A 25352-nucleotide genomic window follows, 5' to 3' on the forward strand; every position below is an offset into this window, starting at 1 on the left:
TTTTTGACGAAAATAATAATAATTAAAAAAAAAAAGCCCTGTATCTATTCAGCTGTCATTCCGATCACGCATTAAAGCCTTCGAAAAGAATAATATGATATCGTTCATCAAAAACTCAAGTACTTTTTGGGTCTTCTGTATGTTCTCTGAGGGAGGGATTAATGGAGACATTGGAGAGGGAGCGATTGTGTGTCCCATCACGTGTATGAATTACTCTTTCATTTCAAAGATTTGTTTGAGTTAGTCAGATGGGGGGCGGTTCTGATTTAAAGCTGAGCAGGTCGTTTCAGAACATGTTTTCTGAATAAGAACACAAAAAAGTCGACGGACTTGTCTTATTTCACAGTTTGTGTGTTAGTAGACCTATCAGAGACCAAAAAGTATGTGCACAAGCACCGAAAAAGTGAGTTTCGCAAAATTGGTCCCCTTTAAAAACCAAAACCATGCCTGTTTTTTTTTTCGCTCAGGATGGGGAATTCCAGGCTGGGAACACAAGATGCGCCATGTATTTGCTCCAGCCACGCACTGATCCAGCTTATTTATCCTCTCTTCCCCACAGGTGAAGGCATCTCTGGAATTGTCCAAGGACTACACCTTCAGGGAGTGTGATGGCTGCCAGTACCGCCTGTGTCTGTGCGGAGAGGAGAGCAAGACCTTCCGGTGGATCGTCACGCCAGCCTCCCTCGGTGAGCCACGCCGCCGTCTTGGCGTCAGTTCCATATCATCACGAGTTCCGCCGTGATACTAACTCTGTTCTCCGTCACTCGGGTTCATTCAAGTTACCAAAGAGTAAAGGCTCTTGTTTCAGTCTGTTGGGAAATATTTACAAATGCAATTTCTAGAATGATTGTAGGGGAGGGGGGAGAGATATGTCTCTGCAATAGAGAGACCCACTGGGTGATGTCAGAGTGCCTCAAAAGAGGCGCTTCGGGTCGGGTCAAAATCAAGCAATTTTTGCCTGATATTGAACATGAAATGTTCAATATGTCAGTTAAGACTGACATACATACATTTCTTTGTAGAAGTCTAGAATTTTAGAAATTTGGAAATTTATGAAATGTTATAATTTCAGAAATTTTTTAATTGAAGACATTTTCAGAATTTAAGCCCTCGCAGAACAGCTTTAATTCCATCACATTGGTAGGTTTTATGCAGTATTAGAGATCATCAAAGAGGGGGCAAATTTTCCACGGCACACACGCCAGACTGACAGCCAAAACATGTATGAAGTTTTTTCCTGAAAATACTCAGATTATACTCAGATACACTCAGATTATGGATTTTAGCCGTTCTAACGTGCCTCTTTTCCCCCCGCTGTTTCTGTGTGTGTTGCTTTAAATGCAAATGAGCTGCTGCTCCCCATCTGAACGGCTTGTTCACACGCCAATCACATGTTTTCTGAAATGAGAGCCCCACGAAAAACTGAGTGGGTTGTCGTATTTCACAGTTTGGGTGTTAGTAGGCCCATCAGAGACCCAAATGTATGTGCACTTGAGGTTTGCATAATAGTCCCCTTAGTATCAGTAGTAAGTATTATAATTTGTATTTTTGTAATACCAGTCAACTAATGAAAGGCCTTCAAAAAGTAATCAATTATCTTGGCTTCCATTCGATTTTGTTTTTAAACATAGAGGTTAAAAATCAACCAAGCTGAGGTCTTATGAGGGCCAGTGTGCAGATGTTTTTGGGAAATCTTTCCAATTCTAAGCATTCTAGTATGTCTGCACATACAGTAGTGGAGTTATTTTACACACCTCAATACAGGCCCAACGCAAGGATCAAGTGACTGAGGGGGCAGTTAAAAACGCTATATATATATATAAACCCCAATTCCAATGAAGTTGGGACATTGTGTAAAACATAAATAAAAACAGAATACAATGATTTACAAATCCTTTTCAACCTATATTAAATTGAATACACTACAAAGAGAAGATATTTAATGTTCAATCTGATAAACTTTATTGTTTTTTTGCAAATATTCACTCATTTTGAATTTGATGCCTGCAACACGTTCCAAAAAAGCTGAGACAGGGGCAACAAAAGACTTGGAAAGTTGAATGAATGCTCAAAAAACACCTGTTTGGAACGTTCCACAGGTGAACAGGTTCATTGGAAACAGGTGAGTGTCATGATTGGGTATAAAAGGAGCATCCCGGAAAGGCTCAGTCGTTCACAAGCAAGGATGGGGTGAGGTTCACTACTTTGTGAACAACTGCGTGAGCAAATTGTCCAACAGTGTAAGAACAACGTTTATCAATGTACAATTGCAAGGAATTTAAGGGTTTCATCATCTACAGTCCATAATATCATCAAAAGATTGACTCAAAGTGGAAAAGTGTGCTGTGGTCTGACGAGTCCACATTTAAAATTGTTTTGGAAATCATGGACGTTGTGTCCTCCGGGCCAAAGAGGAGAAGGACCATTCAGATTGTTATCAGCGCAAAGTTCAAAAGCCAGCATCTGTGATGGTATGGGGGTTTGGCACATTTGTGAAGGCACCATTAATGCTGAAAGTTACATACAGGTTTTGGAGCAACATATGCTGCCATCCAAGCAACGTCTTTTTCAGGGATGTCCCTGCTTATTTCAGCAAGACAATGCCCAAGCCACATTCTGCATGTGTTACAACAGCGTGGCTTTGTAGTAAAAGAGTGCGGGTACTAGACTGGCCTGCCTGCAGTCCAGACTTGAAAAAAAACCAAAGTTTATCAGTTTGAATATTAAATATCTTGTCAATGTAGTATATTCAATTGAATATAGGTTGAAAAGGATTTGCAAATCATTGTATTCTGTTTTTATTTACATTTTACACAACGTCCCACCTTCATTGGAATCGGGGTTTGTAGTAAAACAGTAGGTTATCATCCTGCATTTCTACATTTGTTTTCATCCTGCGGGTGGCAATACAGTGGTGCAGGCACGTGCAAGCATGTTTTTATTTTATTTTATTTTTTAAAGTGTGAATGGGCTTTGAGATTTGGTTGGAAACAGCTGTATTATATCTGGACTTAAAGAGTGGTCCCCAAACCGACAGACCCGAAATTTAATCAGACGGTGACCATTAAACGCGCAAAAGGCAGTGTCTATGTGTTTGTTTATTTATTTATCTATCTATTTATCGATTTATTTATTTATTTAATAAAAAAAAAAAATATATATATAAAAAATCATCTGAATATAAATTGTCGAGTTTGGATAAAATAGAATAATATAAACCCAAATAATAGACATAGTTAAGCTGGCACCTCTGTGTGGTTTTTGTGGGGATAAAGAAGACAATAACTCCTTTCCCGACATTATTTTTTATGATCACTGCAAGAGAATAACACGGCACCACTAGTGTTTTAATGGGTTGCATATTCCAGAATTTATTTCGCTGGTAGGAAAAAAGAGAAGAGAAAGTCCAGAAGACTAGTGGATTTATCAACTTAAAATATGAATGTTCATGATATACGTTTTCTGAACATGTCCTCATTTGTGAAGTCCAAACGAGTTCTACCAAGGGCAGTCCGGCTATTTCTGATTGGTTTCGTAACCAGGAGAGGTTCTCTGGAGTAGGTTGTTAACCCACTGCCAGATAGCCAGCTGATAGCAGTTTCGACCCTTGCACGCCCCTGACTCACGAACAATCAATCTCCGACATCCCTTCCGTGTAGCTACATGGAATGTGCAACTGGACACGCTACTCATCTGTCTCGTGAACTGTCTCGTTACAACATCTCCATCGCGGGACTCTGCTAATCACACTGGCGCGATAGCGGTGAGATGAAAGAGGGAGACCACAGCTACATCTGGAGCGGCCAAATGACAACAGAGGGCTATATGGTGTCGCCCTAGCAATGCCATGCCATGATAGGAAATCTCTTATAGGATGGACCCCAGTCAGCGAACGGCTGCTAACCGCCTGTTTCCACCACCAACACGGCAAGTTTACAGTCACTGTTGCCTATGCACCAACAGAGGTCGCAGACGACCTGGCAAAGAACGCTTTCTTTCATCAACTACATCTGGTCATCCAGCAGATACCCCCTCATGACATCACTATTGTGCTAGAAGACTTCAACGCCACCGTCTCCTCTGCTTCACGGGACTCGCAGACCAAAAACATCATTGGTCCAGAATCTCCAGATCCCATCACCAACAACAACCGTGACCGCCTCCAGCATCTATGCAGTGCTGGGGCCCTATCTATTGTAGACACGTGGTTCCCCAGGAAGAACATACACAAATGGACATGGTAAAGCAATGATGGCAAAACCCGCAAGGCTTTAGATCACATCATCATCTCCAGTCGCTGGAAATCCAGTGTTACCAACTGCCGTGTGTATCATGGAGCCGATTATTGGTTGCCCAGTTTAGACCGAAGTTAAAGGATGTTCCATCATCACGGGCACCACCTCGACTGAGATCCTCTCATCTCCAGGAGCCAACCATCACCTCAGTGTTTACCCGCTCCATCTCCAACCGGTATAATGCCCTGGCCAAAGAAGAACTCACCAACTGGAACCTTTTCGTCTCCACAAGTAACCAGGCAGCTGCTGACTCCATCCGACGCCCTCACCATACACTTAGGCGCCCCTGGATAACACCAACAATGCCAGAAATCATAGAGCTCCGTAGAGCAGCACGTCTTACCGGCGACATGACTGAATACCGTCGCCTAAATTGCATACGCAACACGAGAAGAGAGGGAGCGATTCTGGCAAGGAGAAGCAGAATGCCTGGAGTCTTCCGCCGAAAATAACAACTTCACCCAAGTGTATCGAACCCTGAGGCGAGTGAAATCAGGCCCCCAACAGAAGGCAGTCCAGGTAAAGGACGCACAGGGTATCATACTGAACTCCGAGGATGAATGCATCAGCCGCTGGAAGGAGCACTTCAGTGACCTTCTGCATCACCCTGCACCCCAAACTGACCCCACTCTCACCATTTCATCTGAAAATGCCAGCGCAAATGACAACTGCAGCATAGACCCCGTCACCAAAGTAGAGGTCGTGCAAGCTCTGACCAAACTTGAGAAACAACAGAACCCCTGGTATTTGCAACATCACAGCTGAAATTATGAAATTGGGCGGTGACAACACCATTGACTGGCTCACCGAAATCATCAATCATATCTGGATAACTAAGCACCCCCCGGAAGACTGGACCAGGGCTATCATCCTCCCCTTCTGGAAACACAAGGGTGATAAAATGGTCTGCAGCAACCACAGAGGCATCACACTCCTGTCTATCCTAGGCAAGATCTTCACCCGCATACTTCTCACCTGGGCCCTTCCGGCCATTAGAAGCGAAAGACGCCCCCAACAGGCGGCCTTCATGCCAAACTGCTCCACAACTGACCAGATCTCTTCCCTTCGCCTCATCATTGAGAAGGTACACGAGTTCCGCCAAAATAGACACCTCTACATTGCCTTTCTTGATCTTAAGGCAGCTTTTGACACAGTGGACCACTCCTCCCTCTGGAAGATCCTCACCATCCTTGGAGCTCCAAGAAAGTTTACCTCTCTCTTCCAAAAGCTCTACACCGATGCCGAAAGCTGTGTGCGTGTCAATGGCACAAACTCTACCTGGTTCCCAATCAACAGCGGAGTAAGGCAGGGATGCGTAGCTGCACCAGACCTTTTTAACTGCATCATCGACCACCTGATGGAACGGATATGTGCAGGTATTCCTGGGGTTAAACTAGGCAGTTACACCCTCACAGATCTGGAATACGCGGACGACACCACACCATTCTGCTCCACTCTTGACCAGTTAAAAGAAGCCTTGGAAACCTACCAAGAGGAAGCCAACAAACTGGGTCTGAAGGTCAGCTGGCCCAAAACAAAATGAATGCACATTGGAGGTGCCGCCCCCCCTCCGCTGCATATTATTGGAGAGGAGGTTGAGTTTGTGACCTCCTTCACCTACCTCTGGTCCATCATCACCAACGATGGCAACATTTCACCTGAAATAAACCGGAGACGTGCCCTGGCAGTCAGTGCCATGAAAACACTTTGGAAGCCGCTGTGGAGACACCACTCCATATCAAGAGCGACCAAACTAAGAATTTATAACACCTCACTCCTCTCCATCCTCCTCTACGGAGCAGAAACCTGGCCTCTCAACAAGACCCTGGTTGCCAGAATCGATGCTTTGACACCAGAGCACTGCGCTCAATAGAGGGGATAAAATGGCAAGATAGGGTTTCCAACATCATGCTGCGGGAATTCACCCAACAGCCCCCTGCGTCCCACCTGGCAGCACAGCATCGGATGCGCTGGTATGGCCATTTCAAAAGGCTCCCCTCAGAACACCCTACTCACGCTATCCTCCACTTCCACTTGGTATGGCCATTTCAAAAGGCTCCCCTCAGAACACCCTACTCACGCTATCCTCCACTTCCACTTGGTATGGCCATTTCAAAAGGCTCCCCTCGGAACACCCTACTCACGCTATCCTCCACTTCCAACCTAAAGCTGCCGGCTGGAAACGCCCCTGCGGTGCCCCCCGCACCCGATGGATTGATGCCGTCACCAGGGACCTACACCAAATGGAGAAGATTGGTGAAACTGATTGGCTCTACGCATGGCATCGCCCCCGTCGCCGAGCAAGAGACCTGATGATGATGATGAAACGAGTCTTTATTGGTGTCAGCCATCAGCGCTGCGGTCAACAGAATGAATGCTGTTTGTGCAGTGGGAAAAGAGACTGGATCAGATAACAAATCAGGTTTCATTACTGTTGTCTCTATGCCACTTGTATCTCGGCCAAAATTGTTGTTGTTTTTGCTATTTTTTCTATTGGGTTTATAAAACTTAAACTAGGGGGCAGAAAATACAACTGAGGGGGCAAAGCCGCCTCGTTGTGCCGGGCCCGACAAGATAGATAGATACTGTATTCATCCCCGAAGGTTAACTGAAACATCCCAGCAGCTCACATCAACACAACAGGCAAAATAAGAATAAAGCTAAAAAGCAATACAATAGAAATATGAAAAAAGAAAATGGCAATACATGGAAACCAGGAGAGAGAGAGAGACATTGCTTCTGCCCATCCTAGAGGGGAGAACACCTCCCCCCCTTATAAAAAAACCCCCTTAAAGATATCTGTCAGTCTGCATCAATGGAGGACGGCAGAAGACAGGCTCTGATGATTGTCTGGTTGCCATCATACCGCCCCACCCCACTGGTGGAAAAAAAATCCTGCTAACAATCACTTGTACTAACAAGTCAGGTAGTCTGCTCTGACGAAACGGTTGGAAACCTTCTCCCCTGGGTGCGGGGGTGGGGGAGGATGGGGGAGGGTGGGGGAGGGGATGGGTGATTTGTGCCTGTCACCTTTTTAAAGAATGATTGTGAATGCGGAGGGGAGGAGGGGAGGGAGGGAGGGAGGGGGGGGGGTGAAAAGGGAAGTGAAAATGGATCTTAATGAGTGAGGATGACATGGAAGCAGAGAGAAGACAGATAGAATGAGGAAGACGGATGAGGCTGCGTTTTGGTTTGTTTTCTCTCTCTGGGGGGTGGGGTGCGCTGTTGTTTCTGAGTACACAAACGGAGTGAAAGGGGGGAATAATTCATCGATATGCCTCGCTAATTTCTGCGTGTGTGTGTGTGTGTGTGTGTGTGTGTGTGTGTGTAGGTGTGGTGAGCCTGAAGGTCACAGCAGAGGCCCTGAAGACCGAGGAGCTGTGTGGCAACGAGGTGGCCACCATCCCCGAGAAGGGTCGTATCGACACGGTGGTCCGCGACCTGCTCGTGGAGGTGGAGAACACGCACACACGCACACGCACTTGACACGCACACGCACTTGACACGCACACGCACAGACACACACACACACACACACACACACACACACACACACACACACACACACACCAGATTCTTTATGGTTTCGGTGAAGTTACCTATTGTAGGGTTAATAAGGCGCATGGTATCCACCAAAGCCATGTTAAAGATAAAGGCTACACAAACATAAGAAACTTTGTGTTCAATTTCTCAAGTTTAATCTTTTACCTCAACTGTGTGTTTTGTCTGCTACAATACTTTCCTAAAAATGGTTCAGGGGATATATATTTCCAGATCTGCCAACCTGCACGCATTTTGTGTTCCAACTACGCAATTCTTAGTCAAAATCAATGATGGTAGATGGTACGAAATGCCAGCTGAAACTATGCAAAAAATAAATATTATATATATATATATATATATATATATATATATATATATATATATATATATATATGTATATATATATATACTGTGTATATATGTGTGTGTGTGTGTATATATATATATATACTGTGTGTGTGTATATATATATATATAAATATATATATATATATATATATATAATTTTAATTTAATGATGGAAATCAATCAATACAAAGCAATAGCGTACATGTAGTGGGTATTTAAACTACATACATGGGATTTGACCAGATCCCTCTCCTCTTACTCAACATCCACTGATACGCAGCGGTACTTTATTATCCTCCCAGGTGTAACGTTGCACTGCTGAGGTAAAACGGGAAGTGGGAGAGTTATAATAAAGCACAAAAATGTGACTAATGTTAACATATAAAACGTGAGATGCACCAAACGATCGGCCGGTGCCTGGAATTGGTTGGTTTTCACCGGCCGATCAGCATATATATTTTCCGATTCTGTGCCGGAACACACACCCTAAACTGTGCTCATCTACTGTACTCGTAAAATTGCTTAAAAATATATAAAATGTCGGCTGATTAGATCAACTATTTATTGATCGCCCAACAATATTGTAACATTGTGCAGACTGCGTTTCTACCGCTGTCACAGCGGAGCACCACTCATGGTGAAAGGTTTGACTCTTTGTTGAGACTCGGTTTTTTTGATGAGTCACTCAGTAAAACGAGTCGTTCGATTTCATTGAGTTGGTTTCATGCACGGTGAGGGAAGGAGGACTTCCAGTGAATGAAATTGAGGAGTCAGCCATTTATTTTATTTTATTATTATTATTTTTTGATTGCAATTTATTTTGGAATGGTACCATATCAATATAATATAAATGTATATTTGCACTTAAAGTGAAAGAGACTTTCTTTTGAAGTTTTAACTGGACATTTCCATGTTAGTTATACAGGTATGTTGAGTCCTAAAACTCAGTGAGAGTTACAGTTTGAATTATACTGAAGCTTGGTGGCAGTCACATATCCTTTTTTATTAGAACTCAGTGACCGTTCCATGTTCTATTATTGTTCCACAGTGAATAATGAACAATAATAAACACTGTCAAAATCAGCAATTCACTCACTATTGTGGTAACGGAAAATTGCAGTGTAGTCCTTTTGTTCAGCTGTACAATCATGTGAGCGTGATCAGATCATGGGATGTATTTTTCATCGACGTACAGCAGATCGGAAATCTGAATCTGCAGGTCAGAAATCTGAAGTGGCCAAGAAATTGCAATCGGTCCATTTTTAGTTGGTTAACATGTCAATAACTTTACCAGATGATGCACTTTAAGGGATATATTATAATGAGATGAATTTGTATGCTGCATACAGTTAGCCGTAGTAGCTCGCATACGATGTGATCAGCCTAGTTACGAGACAGCTATGGTGTAAATAACTTTCGGCTTAACTTCTTTCGGCTGTTCCCGTTAGGGGTCGCCACAGCGGATCATCTGCCTCCAATACCTTCTGTTCTGCGCATCTTCCTTCCTTACACCAACCGCCTGCATGTCCTCCCTCACCACATCCACAAACCTTCTCTTTGGCCTTCCTCTTTTCCTCTTGCCTGGCAGCTCCATCCTCAGCATCCTTTTCCCAATGTAACTCTCATCTCTCCTACACATGTGTCCAAACCATCCCAATCTCGCCTCTCTCACTTTTCCACCAAACTGTCCAACCTGAGCTGTCCCTCTAATGTATTCATTCTTAATCCTGTCCATCCTTGTCACTCCCAATGAAAATCTCAACATCCTCAACTCTGCCACCTCCAGTTCAGCCACCTGCCTTTTTGTCAGCGCCACCGCCTCTAAACTGTACAACATAGCTGGTCTCACTACCGTCCTGTAGACCTTCCTCTTCACTCTTGCTGGAACCCTTCTGTCACAGATCACTCCAGACGCTCTTCTCCACCCACTCCACCCTTCCTGTACTCTTTTCTTCACCTCTATCCCCTACTCTCTGCTGCTTTGGATGGTCGACCCCAAGTACTTGAACTCATCCGCCTTCTCCACCTCCACTCCTTGCATTCTCAGCTTTTCGCCGCCCTCCCTCCCATTCAGGCACATGTATTCTGTTTTACTCCTGCTGACTTTCATTCCTCTTCTCTCTAATGCATGCCTCCAGCTCTCCAGGCTCTCCTCAACCTGCTCCCTACTCTCGCTACAGATCACAATGTCATCTGTGAACATCATAGTCCACGGAGACTCCTGCCTGATTTCATCTGTTAACCTGTCCATCACCATTGCAAACAAGAGAGGGCTCAGAGCTGATCCTTGATGCAATCCCATCTCCACTTTGAATGCCTTTTTCACGCCTACTGCACACCTTACTACTGACTGACTGCCCTCATACATACCCTGTACCACTCTCACATACTTCTCTGCCACCCCTGACTTCCTCATGCAATACCACACTTCCTCTCTCAGAAGCATACTGTCATATGCTTTCTCTAAATCCACAAAGACGCAGTGCAACTCCCTTTGGCCTTCCCTGTACTTTTCCTTTAGCATTCTTATAGCAAACATTGCATCAGTAGTACTCTTTCCTGGCATGAAACCATACTGCTGCTCGCTGATCCCCACCTCTCCTCTTAACATAGCCTCCACTACCCTTTCCCATAGCTTCATGCTGTGGCTGATCAACTTTATTCCCCTGTAGTTACTACAGCTCTGTATGTCTCCTTTATTCTTGAAGATGGGTACCAGTACACTTCCATCTGCCATCTCACCTAAACATTTCCATGCTTCCCCAGGTATGTCATCTGGGCCAACTGCCTTTCCACTCTTCATCTTCTTTAATGCTGGTCTCACCTCATCCTTGCTAATTTGCTGCACTTCTTGATCCACTATCCCCACATCATCCACTCTTCTCTCCCTCTCATTTTCTTCATTCATCAACTCCTCAAAGTACTCCTTCCACCTTCTCAACACACTCTCCTCACTAGTCAGCACATTCCCATCATTATCCTTCATCACCCTAACCTGCTGTACACCATTCCCAGCTTGGTCACTTTGTCTTGGCAAACAAGTCCTTTTCTCCTTCTTTACTGTCCAACCTGTCATACCACTCGTTGTATGTCTTTTCCTTGGCCTTTGCCACTTCTCTGTTCACCTTTCCACGCATCAGCTTGTACTCCTGTCTACTTTCTTCATCTCTCTGACTATCCCATTTCTTACTTGCCAACCTCTTCTGCACTATGCTCTCCTGTACTTTCTCATTCCACCACCAAGAGTCCTTGTCTTCCTTCCTCTTCCCGCATGATACACCGAGTACCTTCTTGGCCGTCTCCCTCACCAGTTGACCCTGCAGTTGTTTCCCAGTTATCTGGTAACCATTCATTCTCACCTATTGCCTGCCTTACCTCTTCCATAAATTGCATGCAACACTCCTCCTTTTTCAACTTCCAACATTTTATCTTTGGCTCTTCTTTCACTCTCTTCTTCATCCGATGCTGCCTGGCAACACACTCCCCTACCACCACTTTGCAGTCACTAATCTCTTTCAGATTGCACCTCCTGCATAAGATGTAGTCCACCTGTGTGCACCTTCCTCCACTCTTGTATATCACCCTGTGTTCCTCCCTCCTCTTGAAATATGTATTCACAACAGCCAATTCCATTCTTTTGGCAAAGTCCACAACCATCTGTCCTTCCACATTCCTCTCCTTGACACCATACCTACCCATCACCTTCTCGTCACCTATGTCTCTGATGCCTTCTCTAACATGCCCATTGAGATCTGCTCCAACGACCACTCTCCCTCTCTCCCTTGGGGATGCTCTCCACCACTACATCCAACTCACTAAAGAACACTTCTTTCTCTTCCATCTCACACCCAACTTGGGGAGCATATGAACTGACCACATTCATTATCACCCAAACAATTTCCAGCTTCATGCTCATCACTCCGACACTCTCGTCACCTCCAAAACACTCTTGACATATTCTTCCTTCAAGACTATCCCTTCCCCATTTCTCCTGACATCCACTCCATGGTAGAACAGTTTGTACCCGGCTCCGATACTCCTGGCCTTACTCCCCTTCCTCCTGGCCTTACTCCCCTTCCACCCCCTACCTTTTTTCTCTCCATCATGTCAGCCAGCTCTCTCTCTTTACTATTCATAGTGCCAACGTTCAAAGTTCCTACTCTCAACTCTCCACAATTGACTTGTCGCCTTGTCTTCTCCAGGCCGAAGGAAGCCCGGAGGCGGTCAGCCACAACGCCCTGCTCTGCCCCACAGGTCAGCATCTGGGGTCAGACAAGTCTTCTTCAGCAGTCCTCAGGGGGGTGGGGGTGGTGGGGTTAGAGTTTCGGGTTGAGGCTGTCCAGTGATGAGGGGGCGATTGATCTAGGACTAATTGAGCGTCTGCGAGACGTCACGGCTGAAGGGCGCGGTCGTTTCTGCCAGATTAGAGATAACCTCATCAGAGTGCGACGGAGGGTCATGGTAATCCTCTGCATCTTCGATCGCCACGCCTGACATGGAAAACTAATGGTGATTATCGGTGGTGAAGGAATTTGGCTGAGTGCTGTCGTCTCTCTTTGTCTTCTTCCCCAGAGGGCCCAGTGGAGAAGAGCATTTCTCTCCTGCTCCCCGAGATGTTTGTGGCGGGGTCTGCCAAAGCCTTCGTCTCCGTACTGGGTCAGTGCCGCTGTTAATTCACTCTTGTTATCCTCAGTATTTGACAATCCTTAGGAGAGGGTGTGACCAATCTCAACTCTGCACACACAGGGAAATGGCAGAAATTATTCCGGTAGAGACCCCCTTTGACTCGGAATGGGTGGGAAATCGGCTGTTCCTCTCTTGGGTTATAGTGATACGCTGACGATCTGTGTGCCTTGTTACACGATACCACTCCCTTTTCCCGCTCTTCCAGGCGACCTGATGGGCCGGGCCATGAAGAATCTGGACAAGCTTCTGGCCATGCCGTACGGCTGCGGGGAGCAGAACATGGTCCTTTTCGCACCTAACATTTACATCCTCAACTACTTGAGCAGCACCGGCCAGCTCACCCAGGACATCCAGGACCGGGCCACGCGCTTCCTGGAGAGCGGTGCGTCTTAAAACCACAAAAATACGCCTTTGACGAAAGTTTGATGTGGCTAAAATATAATATCATGATATTCTGCATGTTGACGGTATAACAGTATGTACATTATGGGGACAGAATATTGATTTTATAACCAGTATGCTTACTTTTATAACTAGTAGGCTGAACATGGCGACCACTAAGAAAAATAGTCCACATCAATGTACTCCAATGACGTGGTGAACTATTAGCCCTACAGAAAAACCTTTGTCCTACATATGAGGAACCTATTGACTGTTATTAATTGGAAATTGGGCATGTCTACATTCTCTCTTCAAGTCTTTCATTGTAGTTTCTATGTCGGGCCACCACGAGCTGGTGTTGTGAAGTTACTGCTGATTGGTGCTGTTGACCAATCAGAATCAAGTTTTTCACAGAGCCGTGTGCTAGTGGCCAATGAAATGGTGACGAAAAATAAAACTATTGTCTTTGAATGTGTTGTATTGGAACTGCTTTTTTTAAATTATATATATTAAACATCATCTTCCTTGTAGGATACCAGAGGGAGCTTAACTACAAGCACGATGATGGCTCTTACAGCGCTTTTGGTAAGAGCGACAACTCCGGCAACACCTGGTGAGCACAAATCCCATTAGACCAAACGAGTGACAGAATTCTCCTTTGTGTGTGTGAAGCTTGTGTTGTTATAACGCTGGTAACCCTTTGTATGATAATATATATTCAAGACTGCTTACGAAGACTCGCAAATGAAAGATTATTGGTTTATTTAATAATATGGCTTTTTGAAAACATATTTTTTAAGCTCCTAATTAGAAACCTTGCCAGCCTACAACTAAAATACATTCATATAATTTATTTTATAGATGTATTTATTCGGTCAACAGGAAAAATCGAATACAATAACACCATAATAATGTGAACACACGTTTACATATTTTATTTTGAAGAAAATAAATAGAAAAATTAAAAATAAATAAATATCTTTTTTTTTTTCATATATATATAAATATATATATATTTATTTTTAATGTATTTTATATATATATATATATATATATATATATATATATATAAAGGTTAAAGGTTAAATGTTTAATTAAAACCTACATCTTGACGATGACAAGACAAAGGTGGACAACTTCTATTTAATAACAAAATAAATAATGAAATAAGTGCAAATACAACAACAATTAAGATGACAATAACAATATGTGGAGAATAGTAAAAAGGGAGGAATGGGTACCGATGGTAAGTGTTTCATCTTTCCAGTAGAGCCTTCATTTAGATTACTTTAGGAATGTATCATGGAACCCCTTCTGGACTTAAAATCACCCCCCACTACTCCCTCACATAGCTCTGTGCTCTAGATCGCTCTAGATGCTGCGAAGCATGAGGTCATGTTGTTGTTGTTCTGCGGCTGTTCTGTTCTGGCCCGGGTCCGAGGCGGGCGGGGGCCCTTCACTAACAGGCCACTTATGTAACTGTCCTGAGGCAGGGAACTCACAGGGGTTGCCAACATCATTAGTCATGTCCTTAAAAAAACCCCAATTCTAATTTAAAAAAAAAAGTTTTTTAACATACGTGGTTGTTGCTCAGGCTGACCTCATTCGTCATGAAGTCATTTGGTGGGGCGAGGCCGTACATCTTTGTGGACCCCGGGCACATCGCGGAGGCCCGGAAGTGGCTGGGCAGTCACCAGCGGAGCGACGGCTGCATCAACTCCGTAGGGAAACTCTTCCACAACGGCATGAAGGTAAAATAAAATATAAAATGGTAATGGAGACGAAATGGAAGACCACAGAATACGTGTCCACACACACACACACGCACACACACTTTTTCAACACATAATTCATTGCAAGGTACTCTCTCTCCGGCATCTGTTTAATTCTCGATGGGCCCCGACAGCTACGCGTCTCTGGGAATGCTCTGCTAATGTCCGCGGGGCTCGTCCTTGCTGCCGTATAAATTGCATGAAGCCTTTTGGCTAATAATAGCAGTAGCAAATGAAAGTAACACCCTTACCAGCGCAGTTTCCGCTCTGGCAAGAGGGTCGTTTTGTTTGTTGTTGTTTTTTTTTTGTTTTGTTTTTGCAAAATTTGTGGCAAGCGTTTTTTCTAAAATTAACCAAATGCTGGAGGGATAATATTATGCATTGCCATCCACTGTAGTTTCTATGAAGTGTCACAAGTTGTCGCCGCTAGCGAGTGTAAGCATTAGCATTGGCATGTACAGGGACTGATACAAGGGATGTGAAATCAGATGGATGAGTGGTTGCCCATGGTCATTATTAAAGGATCAGCAGTCATTATTCAGAAATAACTTATCCCTATTGACCAATCAAAATAGAGTATTGCAAAGAGCTGTAAACTCCTTTTTTACGGCTCCTTTTATTTTGTGTGTGTGTGTGTGTGTGTGTGTGTGTGTGTGTGTGTGTGTGTGTGTGTGTGTGTGTGTGTGTGTGTGTGTGTGTGTGTGTGTGTGTGTGTGTGTGTGTGTGTGTGTGTGCAAACTGTGCTTCTGAGATAATCACCTTCAAAGTTTCTCAACACTTGGCTTCATTCAGCCAGCTCCCAGAATGCAAATGGTTAGGAGGACAAACAATACCACATGGCTAGTTGCCATGCAAAATTTGTGGCAAGCGTTTTTTCTAAAATGAACCAAATGCGGGAGGGATACTGTAATATTATGCATTGCCATCCAAGTTGAGCAAACGTGACCAAAGGTTTAGTCGATTAAGTAAATTGAACTTTACAGTAAACAGTACTACATATTGAACAATATCTGTAGTACATATAAGGGACAACGTGCAGACAGCCAGTCGTTATCACTAAATAACCCCAGCAGGGTCAGGGGTCTTTGCAATAATGACCTGCAGGCTGCACAATATCCTGCTTATCACATGAATAACTTGAGATGGAATTTTATTGCTAGTACACTGTCGCTAGTTCAAGGGCTTCCGTTAAGAATATTAGTCCACATAAAGTGGCTCACACCGTAACAAAGTAGCAAACTATTCACCCTACAAAAAAAAACAACTTCTTCCTACATACTGTATGACTGGCCTGTTTACTCTTATTAATGTGAAATCGAACATGTCTTCCATTGTACAGTGGTACCTTGACTTACGAGTTTAATTTGTTCCGTGACAGAGCTCGTAATTCAATCTGCTCGTATAGCAAATCAATTTTCCCCATTGAAATTCATTGAAATGCCAGCCCCAGCCCCCAAAAAACCACCCCAATTTTTTTTGTTACGTATTTAAATAAGGGTTAGGGTTAGGGTTTAGGGTTAGGGTTAGGGTTAGGGTGAGGGTTTATATTGTATAAAATATTGTATAAAAACATAATAAAACACAATAAAAGAGAATGTGTAGATCTCTCTTCTCTTCTCTTCTCTGCCTTATCACAGATGATACCCTCCGTCACACTATCTCTTGCGAGCTGCTTCTCCGTCAACCACACCAACAGCAGATTCTCCGCAGCTTAGACATTATTTTAATGCCCTTGGCTGGAGTAATACCCTTTATCGTCTCCTTCTGCTTCAGTATGGTACATATCGTAGAAGTACTACGCTTGTACTGCCTCGCCAATTCCATCACACTCACACCTCGCTCATGTTTTTCTATTATTTTGCACTTTAAGTCAATTGACATCACCCGCTTCTTCTTCTCAGCACTTACTTTTGTCAGACCCATGGTTCGAAAAAAAATTGGTAAAATAAATGCACAAAAAGCACAAATCGCGAGCACACAACACAATAGAGATGCTTCCACGCTCAGGTAACCATGTGAAGTGAAGGAGTGAGACGCGGGATGCTGGCCGCATTAGCTCGCGACGCCCACCAGCGGCGGCGTACCTGAAGCTCGCTCCTCGTAACTCAAGTTTTTGCCCGCAAAATCAATACAAAAAATCGACGGAACGAACGGCTCGTTACTCAGAAAACTCGTATGTTAGTGGGCTCATAAATCAAGGTACCACTGTAGTTTCTATGTAGTGTCACAAGTTGTCGCCGCTAGCGAGTGTTAGCATTAGCATTGGCATGCACGGGGAGTGATACAAGGGATGTGAAATCAGATGGATGAGTGGTTGCCCATGGTCATTATTAAAGGATCAGCAGTCATTATTCAGAAATAACTTATCCCTATTGACCAATCAAAATAGAGTATTGCACAGAGCTGTAAACTCCTTTTTTACAGCTCCTTTTACTTTGTGTGTGTGTGTGTGTGTGTGTGTGTGTGTGTGTGTGTGTGTGTGTGTGTGTGTGTGTGTGTGTGTGTGTGTGTGTGTGTGTGTGTGTGTGTGTGTGTGTGTGTGTGTGTGTGTGTCTGTGTTTGTGTGTGTGTGTGTGTGTGCAAACTGTGCTTCTGAGATAATCACCTTCAAAGTTTTCCAACACTTGGCTTCATTCAACCAGCTCCCAAAACGCAAATGGTTCGGAGGACCAACAATGCCACATGGCTACTTGCCACATGGCCACTTGACACCCTGCTGAAAGGGACAATCTCTGCATTGTTCTTGTGTTTATAGGGAATGTTGAACAGCATCATCGACACACATATTTGTTTTTAAAAAAGCTTTTATTTAACAGTAAGAATAGACAAGTTTTATAAAAGTGGAATTATTTAGGAGTTTCAAAGTGTGTACAACACAAAATGTACACAGAATGTACAGTCTGTCAATAATATTAGTCTTTGTATATCAACCTCGGTGCATCTTTTAATATATAAATGTGCGTATGCTAAGTAGTCAAATCGCCTTGGAATGTTAATAGTTGACCAACCCATATTTAATTTCTCCTGTCGTCTTTTGTCAACCCCTTTCATGTAACTCTCTCCACGACGAATAGCCAAAGTTGACATCACTTCTTTCCTGTTGAGCAAAGTCAAAACTGTAATGCATCTTGATGTGGTTGCTCGCAAGTTGAACACCGCCACCCAAAGAGAGGTTGAGGGGCTCACAGATGTTCTTGGAGACCTTGATCATGGAGTTGTAGACCTCCCTCTCCAATCGTATTTCCTCGTGCTATAGAAATCGCTCCTCGTAGAAACTTATTCCGTTGTTACAACAACGGGCGTGTCGTCGGTCTCCTCCGGTGGTTCTTCAAAATATTCTGTTTCATCGTCACATTCAGGTTGAAATCCGCTGTTCGAAATGTTCTCCATAACGCCGGTATCAGATTCAGTATCGCTCTCGTTCTTGGCGTCACTGTCGGAGAACTGATTATCATCGTAAAAAATGAAGTCCAGTATTGCGCTGCTTACACTGACTTGGATCTATCACACTGGTCAGATTAAGGTCCACGATATGATTTAGATTTTCCGCCACCCGCTTCTTGTAATCTATAACAACACGGAGATTAAAGTTTTCACAGACAAGTGAAACCGAAGGCTTTAACCATCTGTTTACGGAAGTGACGTCAGCTTTTCTTGTTTGCGGCTTACGCCACCTACACAACAATGTATCCAGGTGTGTGTGTAAAACTAGAAAGATATAAAGTTTGAACTCTATCAAACGGTTTCACATTGTGACTTCACAACCCATGGAATATGGAGGAATGATCTTCACCTGAACGGTCACTTTAAAGGAAACAATCGATCGGCGTTCGCACTGTTCAGCGTCTCGGTAAGTGTACTGTGTTTCCCAATGTAATCCAATGGGAATATTTACATCGACAGTTTAACATTTATCTACTATATATAGATCAAACTCAGCTTTGAAAATACGTTGAGAGGTAAAAAAACCCCCACAAAGGAACACAAGTCTTGAAAAATGTAATTTTCCTTCGACTTTCAACTTATTTGGTGGCTCCTGGCGATTTTAGAAATGTGGGACAAATCAGGTTTTACTGTGGTGGGTCACATATATACACACACCAATCAGCCAGACACATTAAAACCACCACTAATAACCACTTATATTGTGTGGCTCCCCCTCGTGCTGCCAAAACAGCTCTGACCCATGGAGACATGGACTCCACAAGACCTCTGAAGGTGTCCTGTGGTATCTGGCATCAAGCCGTTAGCAGCAGATCCTTTAAGTCCTGTAAGTTGTGAGGTGGGGCCCCCATGGATCAGGCTTGTTGATCCAGCACATCCCACAGATGCTTGATCGAATCGGACCATAACCCCGACCATCCACATAATGTAGGAGAAATCGTGATGCATTAGACCAGGCCATCTTCTTCCATTGCTCCATGGTCCAGTTCTGATGCTCATGTGCCCATTGTAGGTGCTTTCGGCTGTGGACAGGGGTCAGCATGGACACTCTGGAAATAAGTGTAGAGTGCAGCAAGATGTGATGCATTGTGTGTTCTGACATATTTCTATCAAAGCAGCATTAACCTTTTCAGTAATTTGTGCAACAGTAGCTTTTCTGTGGGCTAGACTTCGCGCCCCACATACATCAATGAGCCCATGGGCGCCCATGACCCTGTCGCCAGTTCACAGGTTGTTCTTCCTTGGACCACTTTTGGTAGGTACTAACCACTGCATACCGGGAACACCCCACAAGACCTGTAGTTTTGCTTTGGTCAGATGCTCTGACCCAGTCATCTAGCCATCACAATTTGGCCCTTGTCAAAGTCGCTCAGATCCGCTTGCTCAACTTCAAGAACTGACTGTTCACTTGCTGCCTAATATATCCAACCCCTTGACAGGTGCCATTGTCACAAGATGATCGATGGTATTCCCTTCACCTGTCAGTGGTTTTAATGTTGTGGCTATTGCGGGTATATGCTCGTGCTCTCTGGTAGTGTGCGTGCCATGGCACGGCTTGCTTACAGCAACTATAACAGCACCTTTCATACTGAGGTATTTGTGTGTTTTTCCTCATAATGTTTATCTTGTGAAAGAAGTACGACTTTGCCCCCCTGTTGGTTTATTTATTTGAAGTTTTTAATACAATCTTGTCTGCTCCCTAGGGAGGGGTCAGCGACGACGTGTCCCTGACGGCCTACATCACTGCTGCTCTGCTGGAGCTGGACGGCAACGCTACTGTGAGTTCTGTACCATCTCTCCCTGTCCTCATTGAGTTCACCCAAAATTATACAGACGTCATTTTTTTTATTTTATTTTTTTTTAAGACAGAGACACCTTTTAAAGAAAAGATCCATAAATTAAAGAGCTATCCGCCCTCCCCCCAAAAAATAGACAGGGCCTGCGGGGCCAAAATTGGTCGCCCCTCACAAAACTTTCCAGAGAGTAATAGGAATTTTTAATTCAACTTTGAGATGCTAATGCCTTTGCATTTTAAATAGTCAATGTCTTGCATATTTTAATAATCAATGTCCAATTTCATTTTTTATGCACTGCCCTGGCTCGGATTAGACCCTGTAACTGTATCATCAAACAGCAATGAAAACGCTCCATTGCTTATAAAAAGACATTTAGATAGTTATAGTTATTTAAAGTTATAGGTATTTATAGCTATTACTTGTTTGGGAATAAAACAACAAAGCTGAGATGACCTCCAGCATGGTTTGCTGAAGTATTTTCCAGCAAAGTTGACTGAAACTTCTGGCTGAAAAAGATGCCAATAACTCAGAGCTCGGTACAGGAGCTGAAAAATTGGAAATCTGTAGTATCTGGATTTTCTCTTATGACACCCGAATCAATACCGACCTTGTGGTGAGAAAATTACTGCTTGTGATGATGTAACTGAGTGAAGTTTCCCTAAAACAGAGACGATGCGCACAGAATCGTATAACCAAAACAATCCCAGTTCATATTGTATCTGCTGCCAGACGTTGCTGTAATATCAAATCAGAAGGTCCCAGATGTCCGAGAATCCCCATCGTCTACTTAGAAGCCTAAGAAAAGAATGGAATCTGCTCCTATGACCGGTTCGCTCTCACTGTGAGCCCTCAGGCCCCCGAGGTGGAGCGCAGTCTGCGCTGCCTGAAGTTGGCGGTGGCGGGTCAGCTGGACAACATGTACACCACCGCCCTGCTCGCCTACACCTTCACCCTGGCTGGGGACGAGGAGACCAGGGCCAAGCTCATCACCTATATGCACCAGAAGGCCATCATCGAAGGTAGGACTAGGAGTAGGGACTGAAAGAACGTATTTTATAGTCCTATAAATGCTGAGCCTTCATAGTGATAGAATGTCTCGCTGTGGGATCAGACTGATTTTGTTTAATTTGTTAAAAAAACCTCATGGGAAGAGATAATTACCGCATTCAAATTGACAACGATAGCCTACGTGTAGAGCCTACGTCCGAGACAAACTGAGCTCACACACATGCGTCGACATCGACAACTTAACTCACTATCCATCCCTTTATTGAATATGTTGAAAAGCTGTCATTTGCCTGATGTATCCTGTTTTTAAGAAAGAATTTCTGTATCTTCATTTATTTTGCATTTGTGTTTGGCACCTGGGCTCTACTGCTCATCACTCCTGGCGAGGTGCACAGCAAATATTAGGTGTACTGAAGAGGTAGAAATATAAGAGTGATGAGCTTGAATCCTTCCGTTGGATAGAAGAGTAGAGCCCAACAGGCGGATGCAGGGGAGGGAGCGCAGCAAAGCAGGCAGCAAAGCAGGCAGCAAAGCAGGCAGTAAAGCAGGCAGCGCTTGGTTGCTGAATGCCGAGTTCAGACTAGGTGATTCTGGGCTGACTTTCCACTCGTCGACAGCTTTTTGGAGATGGGCGAGCAAAGCCCCAGATCAGAGGAAAATCATAGCACGCTCCTATGATTGACGAGCGTGTGGTGTGAACTGTTCATAACGCGATCCCACTGCTCGCAAGATATCAAGCAGGTTTAATATCTGGTTGAGTCGGGAGCGACGCAACGAGCTACAGCCAATGAGAGCAGACACGGAGTGGGGGGACTGGGGGGGGGGTCGAGAAGGAGAGATGGGAGTGCACGGCGCAGCAGCCAGAAATACACAACATACCTATTTTACTTTTGTTCTCAAGGGTTTTTATTTATTTATTATTTAAATTTGGATGGTGTTACGTGATGTCTGGTGTCGCTTCTTGCGTGAGTTTTTCGTGAAAAAACGTAGTTTGGAGATACAAGACAGAAAGTTGTGTCGTGTGAACTGTACAGCGATCTGACGACTTGGAAAGTCGTGCAGTGTGCCCAGTAGGCCGACCCGTTATGGGCGTGGAAGCATGTGGCGCCGTCAGGTTGTCTGAGAGAACTAGCTCCACAAGCTGTGCATAAAGCTGTTTTTTAAATTTGTTTTTGATCTTTTTATATTTTTGACACCCTGGGCACTACATGGGTTCTGTACAACCTCAATTTATAAATAATATAAAAAAAAAAAAAAGAAAAAAACATCCCATCCTTCCCAGGTGGCATGCGCCACTGGGCGAGGGCGGAGGCCTCTGCCAAGCGTCTGGACTCCCTGGAGGTGGAGATGACCGCCTACGTCCTGCTGGCCCTCCTGTCCGGACCCCCCGTGCCGGGCTTCCACCTGGACTACTCCTCAGACATTGTCCGCTGGCTCGCGCAGCAGCAGAACCCCTATGGCGGCTTCGCCTCCACGCAGGTCGGGAACGCGCGCACACACACACACGCCCACACACACACACACACACACACACACACACACACACACACACACACACACACACACACACACACACACACACACACACAATGACAGTCAATGAGGTCCTGCATCTCATAAACCTCCATTGTTCTCCTCCCCCTCCCCCCAGGACACGGTGGTGGCCCTTCAGGCACTGGCCAAGTACGGCACCGCCACCTACAGAGCGGACGGCGCCAGCACGGTGGTGGTGACATCACTGGGGGGGTTCAGGCAGGATTTCACGGTGGACCAAAGCAATCGGCTGCTCTACCAGGAGGAGCAGCTGCCCGAGGTCCCCGGGGAATACAAAGTCAGCGCCCGGGGACAGGGCTGCGTGCTCACGCAGGTAAGACAAAAAAAAAGCCTCCTACGCCAGGCGCTTGCATCACGTCAGGTCCCCGCACGCGCTCCCCTGCGGCTCCCTGCGGTTGCCAATCCTCCGGTTGCCACGGGAAAGCCCCCAGCGCATTCTGCAACCTGGAGGGGTTGTTTTCTGAAGGAAAGTTTGCTGAACTTTCTGCCTTCTCACCTTCTCCAGATTGCCTTGCGTTACAACATCCCCCCGCCCGCCGACTTCTCCACCTTCCACATCACCGCCAATACGGCAGCCAAATGCAACGGCACCGCTCCACAGCTTCTCGTCTCTGTAGGCGTCAGGTACCGTAGGTCTTGGCTGCCGCTCGGCCCCCATCTCGTATTGCGGCAGGTTTTGCGGCTTTGACAATCTTGACTTTGTGTGTGTGTGTGTGTGTGTGTGTGTGTGTGTGTGTTTGTTTGTGTGTGTGTGTGTGTGTGTGTGTGTGTGTGTGTGTGTGTTGTCACTCAGGTACCAGGGGAGGAGAGCGGAGACCAACATGGTGATCATCAACATCAAGCTGCTCTCCGGATTCGTCCTGGACGAGAGCTCCCTCATGCTCGTGGGTGTTGTGAAGCGTCATTCTTTTACGTTCTTTAATTCGTCAGTGAATTTTTAATCATTTCAAAATGTAATGGATTCGTCTTGTTTCGACACTAGTATTTAAATGGTCTTGTTTTTTTTTTTTCCTTCCTTTTTAGTATATGCTGTTGATTTTGCACTAAACATATTGACACTCAACATGTCAGGTGGATTTATAGACAGAATCTCAATGTAAATGTGGTCGTGGTCGATTCGCAATATAGTCAGTAAAATATTCTGGGAATAATATTCTAAAAATATCATAGAAATCTCTTGAAAATGTCATTAGTCATTAAAGTCCAAATCCCTGCAAAGTGCTCACACATGACCACTTTCACAAATAGAAGGGTCTAAGTTCCCATCAATGGAGAATGCTCCATTGCCATTTTGAATAAATAAAAATTTAAGTAAGTGACTTTCCGCTTTCTCTCCAGCTGAACACGGAGCGCTCGGTGAAGCGTGTGGACGTGGAGGAGGGATACGTCAACATCTACCTAGACAGCGTAGGTATCACCCTCACAACAGGACCCTACTTTACAATATTATGACATTTTTGACATTTCATGACTTCTCCCCCTGGCTCACACCGCTGGTCCGCAGCTGAAAAAGGATGAGACCAAGACGTACAGCTGGACTATGGCGGAGGAGGTGCCGGTCAGAAACCTGAAGCCAGCGGTGGTCAAGGTCTACGACTACTACCAGACCAGTAAGCTTATTGTACCCATTTGTATTTGTATTGTATTTTTTGGTACTTCTTATTTACTTTTTTGTAATAATTGTAAGTACAGCTTTGGCATACAAGTCATTAATACGGATTAAGTGTAGTGATATTACATTTGTAAAAAGTATGTTGACACATTAACCTGACTTAAGCTGTGCTTTAATATTCTTGTTAAAAGTGTTATTTTGGCCTGATTTTTAAGTAACCAAAAATACATGAGAAAAAAAATGTATACATGCAAGCATATTTTATGTAAAACTTCTAACACCCTAAATAAATCTCAATTTGACATAACTTTAGTATATTAATTGAGTCTACAAAATGTATTTTCACACTTAAATATACTTTTTTTCCACCACTTGGGTAGTGTGTAACTTATTTAAAATACCTTTTTGTCTGCTTTTGGACAAAGTTGAACAATCAATGTTTTAAATGGAAATGGGAGTAATGGTTTTGTTTTCCAGGCGACGAGGCCATCACCGACTATTCCTCCCCTTGTGCGGAGAGTGAGTACTGCGCTTTAAGACTCTCTTTAAAACTCTTTAGCATAAAAATAAATACATTTAAAAGAAATCAGTGTGAGTAATTTCTAATATTTTTTCCACATCTCAGGTGATGACGCAAACGAGTTCTAAGCCGCCAAAAAAAATAAATCCACCGACGGCCATTTGGACCCACCGGCAGTCACCGCTGTGTGAAAAAGATCAGAGAAACTCCTGAATGATGTTTGTTCTTTACAATATTTTTCTTCGGATGCTAGATTTTAATTTCTTTTGGTATACATTTTGTTTGTAGGAGAAATAGAAAATCTTGTTTTACTTTTTTTTTTGTAGTATTGAATTTATTAATTAATTAATAACATTTCAGGTTTTCAAAGCAAGCACAGCAGAAGATGTAAGT

General features: G+C 44.2%; 1 protein-coding gene across 1 annotated transcript in view; it reads left to right on the forward strand.

Moving 5' to 3' along the window:
• The window catches only part of LOC307234575 (alpha-2-macroglobulin-like protein 1), a 35601-nt gene that overhangs the window by 9775 nt on the left and 474 nt on the right, over window positions 1–25352 (forward strand). Inside the window, exons 20-36 of the mRNA XM_080006368.1 lie at window positions 560–686; window positions 7627–7748; window positions 12389–12440; window positions 12759–12842; window positions 13078–13254; window positions 13785–13866; window positions 14848–15004; window positions 20173–20247; window positions 21119–21284; window positions 22556–22752; window positions 22925–23140; window positions 23333–23451; window positions 23621–23711; window positions 24166–24234; window positions 24332–24437; window positions 24917–24958; window positions 25065–25352. The exon at window positions 25065–25352 is cut by the window's right edge and continues 474 nt beyond it. Of these exons, the coding sequence (XP_079862494.1) occupies window positions 560–686; window positions 7627–7748; window positions 12389–12440; window positions 12759–12842; window positions 13078–13254; window positions 13785–13866; window positions 14848–15004; window positions 20173–20247; window positions 21119–21284; window positions 22556–22752; window positions 22925–23140; window positions 23333–23451; window positions 23621–23711; window positions 24166–24234; window positions 24332–24437; window positions 24917–24958; window positions 25065–25087 (1905 nt within the window). The 3' untranslated portion in view covers window positions 25088–25352. The remainder of the gene's footprint in view (window positions 1–559; window positions 687–7626; window positions 7749–12388; window positions 12441–12758; window positions 12843–13077; window positions 13255–13784; window positions 13867–14847; window positions 15005–20172; window positions 20248–21118; window positions 21285–22555; window positions 22753–22924; window positions 23141–23332; window positions 23452–23620; window positions 23712–24165; window positions 24235–24331; window positions 24438–24916; window positions 24959–25064) is intronic.

This window comes from Zeus faber (genome assembly GCF_960531495.2).
Source record: "Zeus faber genome assembly, chromosome: 9".
Lineage (NCBI taxonomy): Eukaryota > Metazoa > Chordata > Actinopteri > Zeiformes > Zeidae > Zeus > Zeus faber.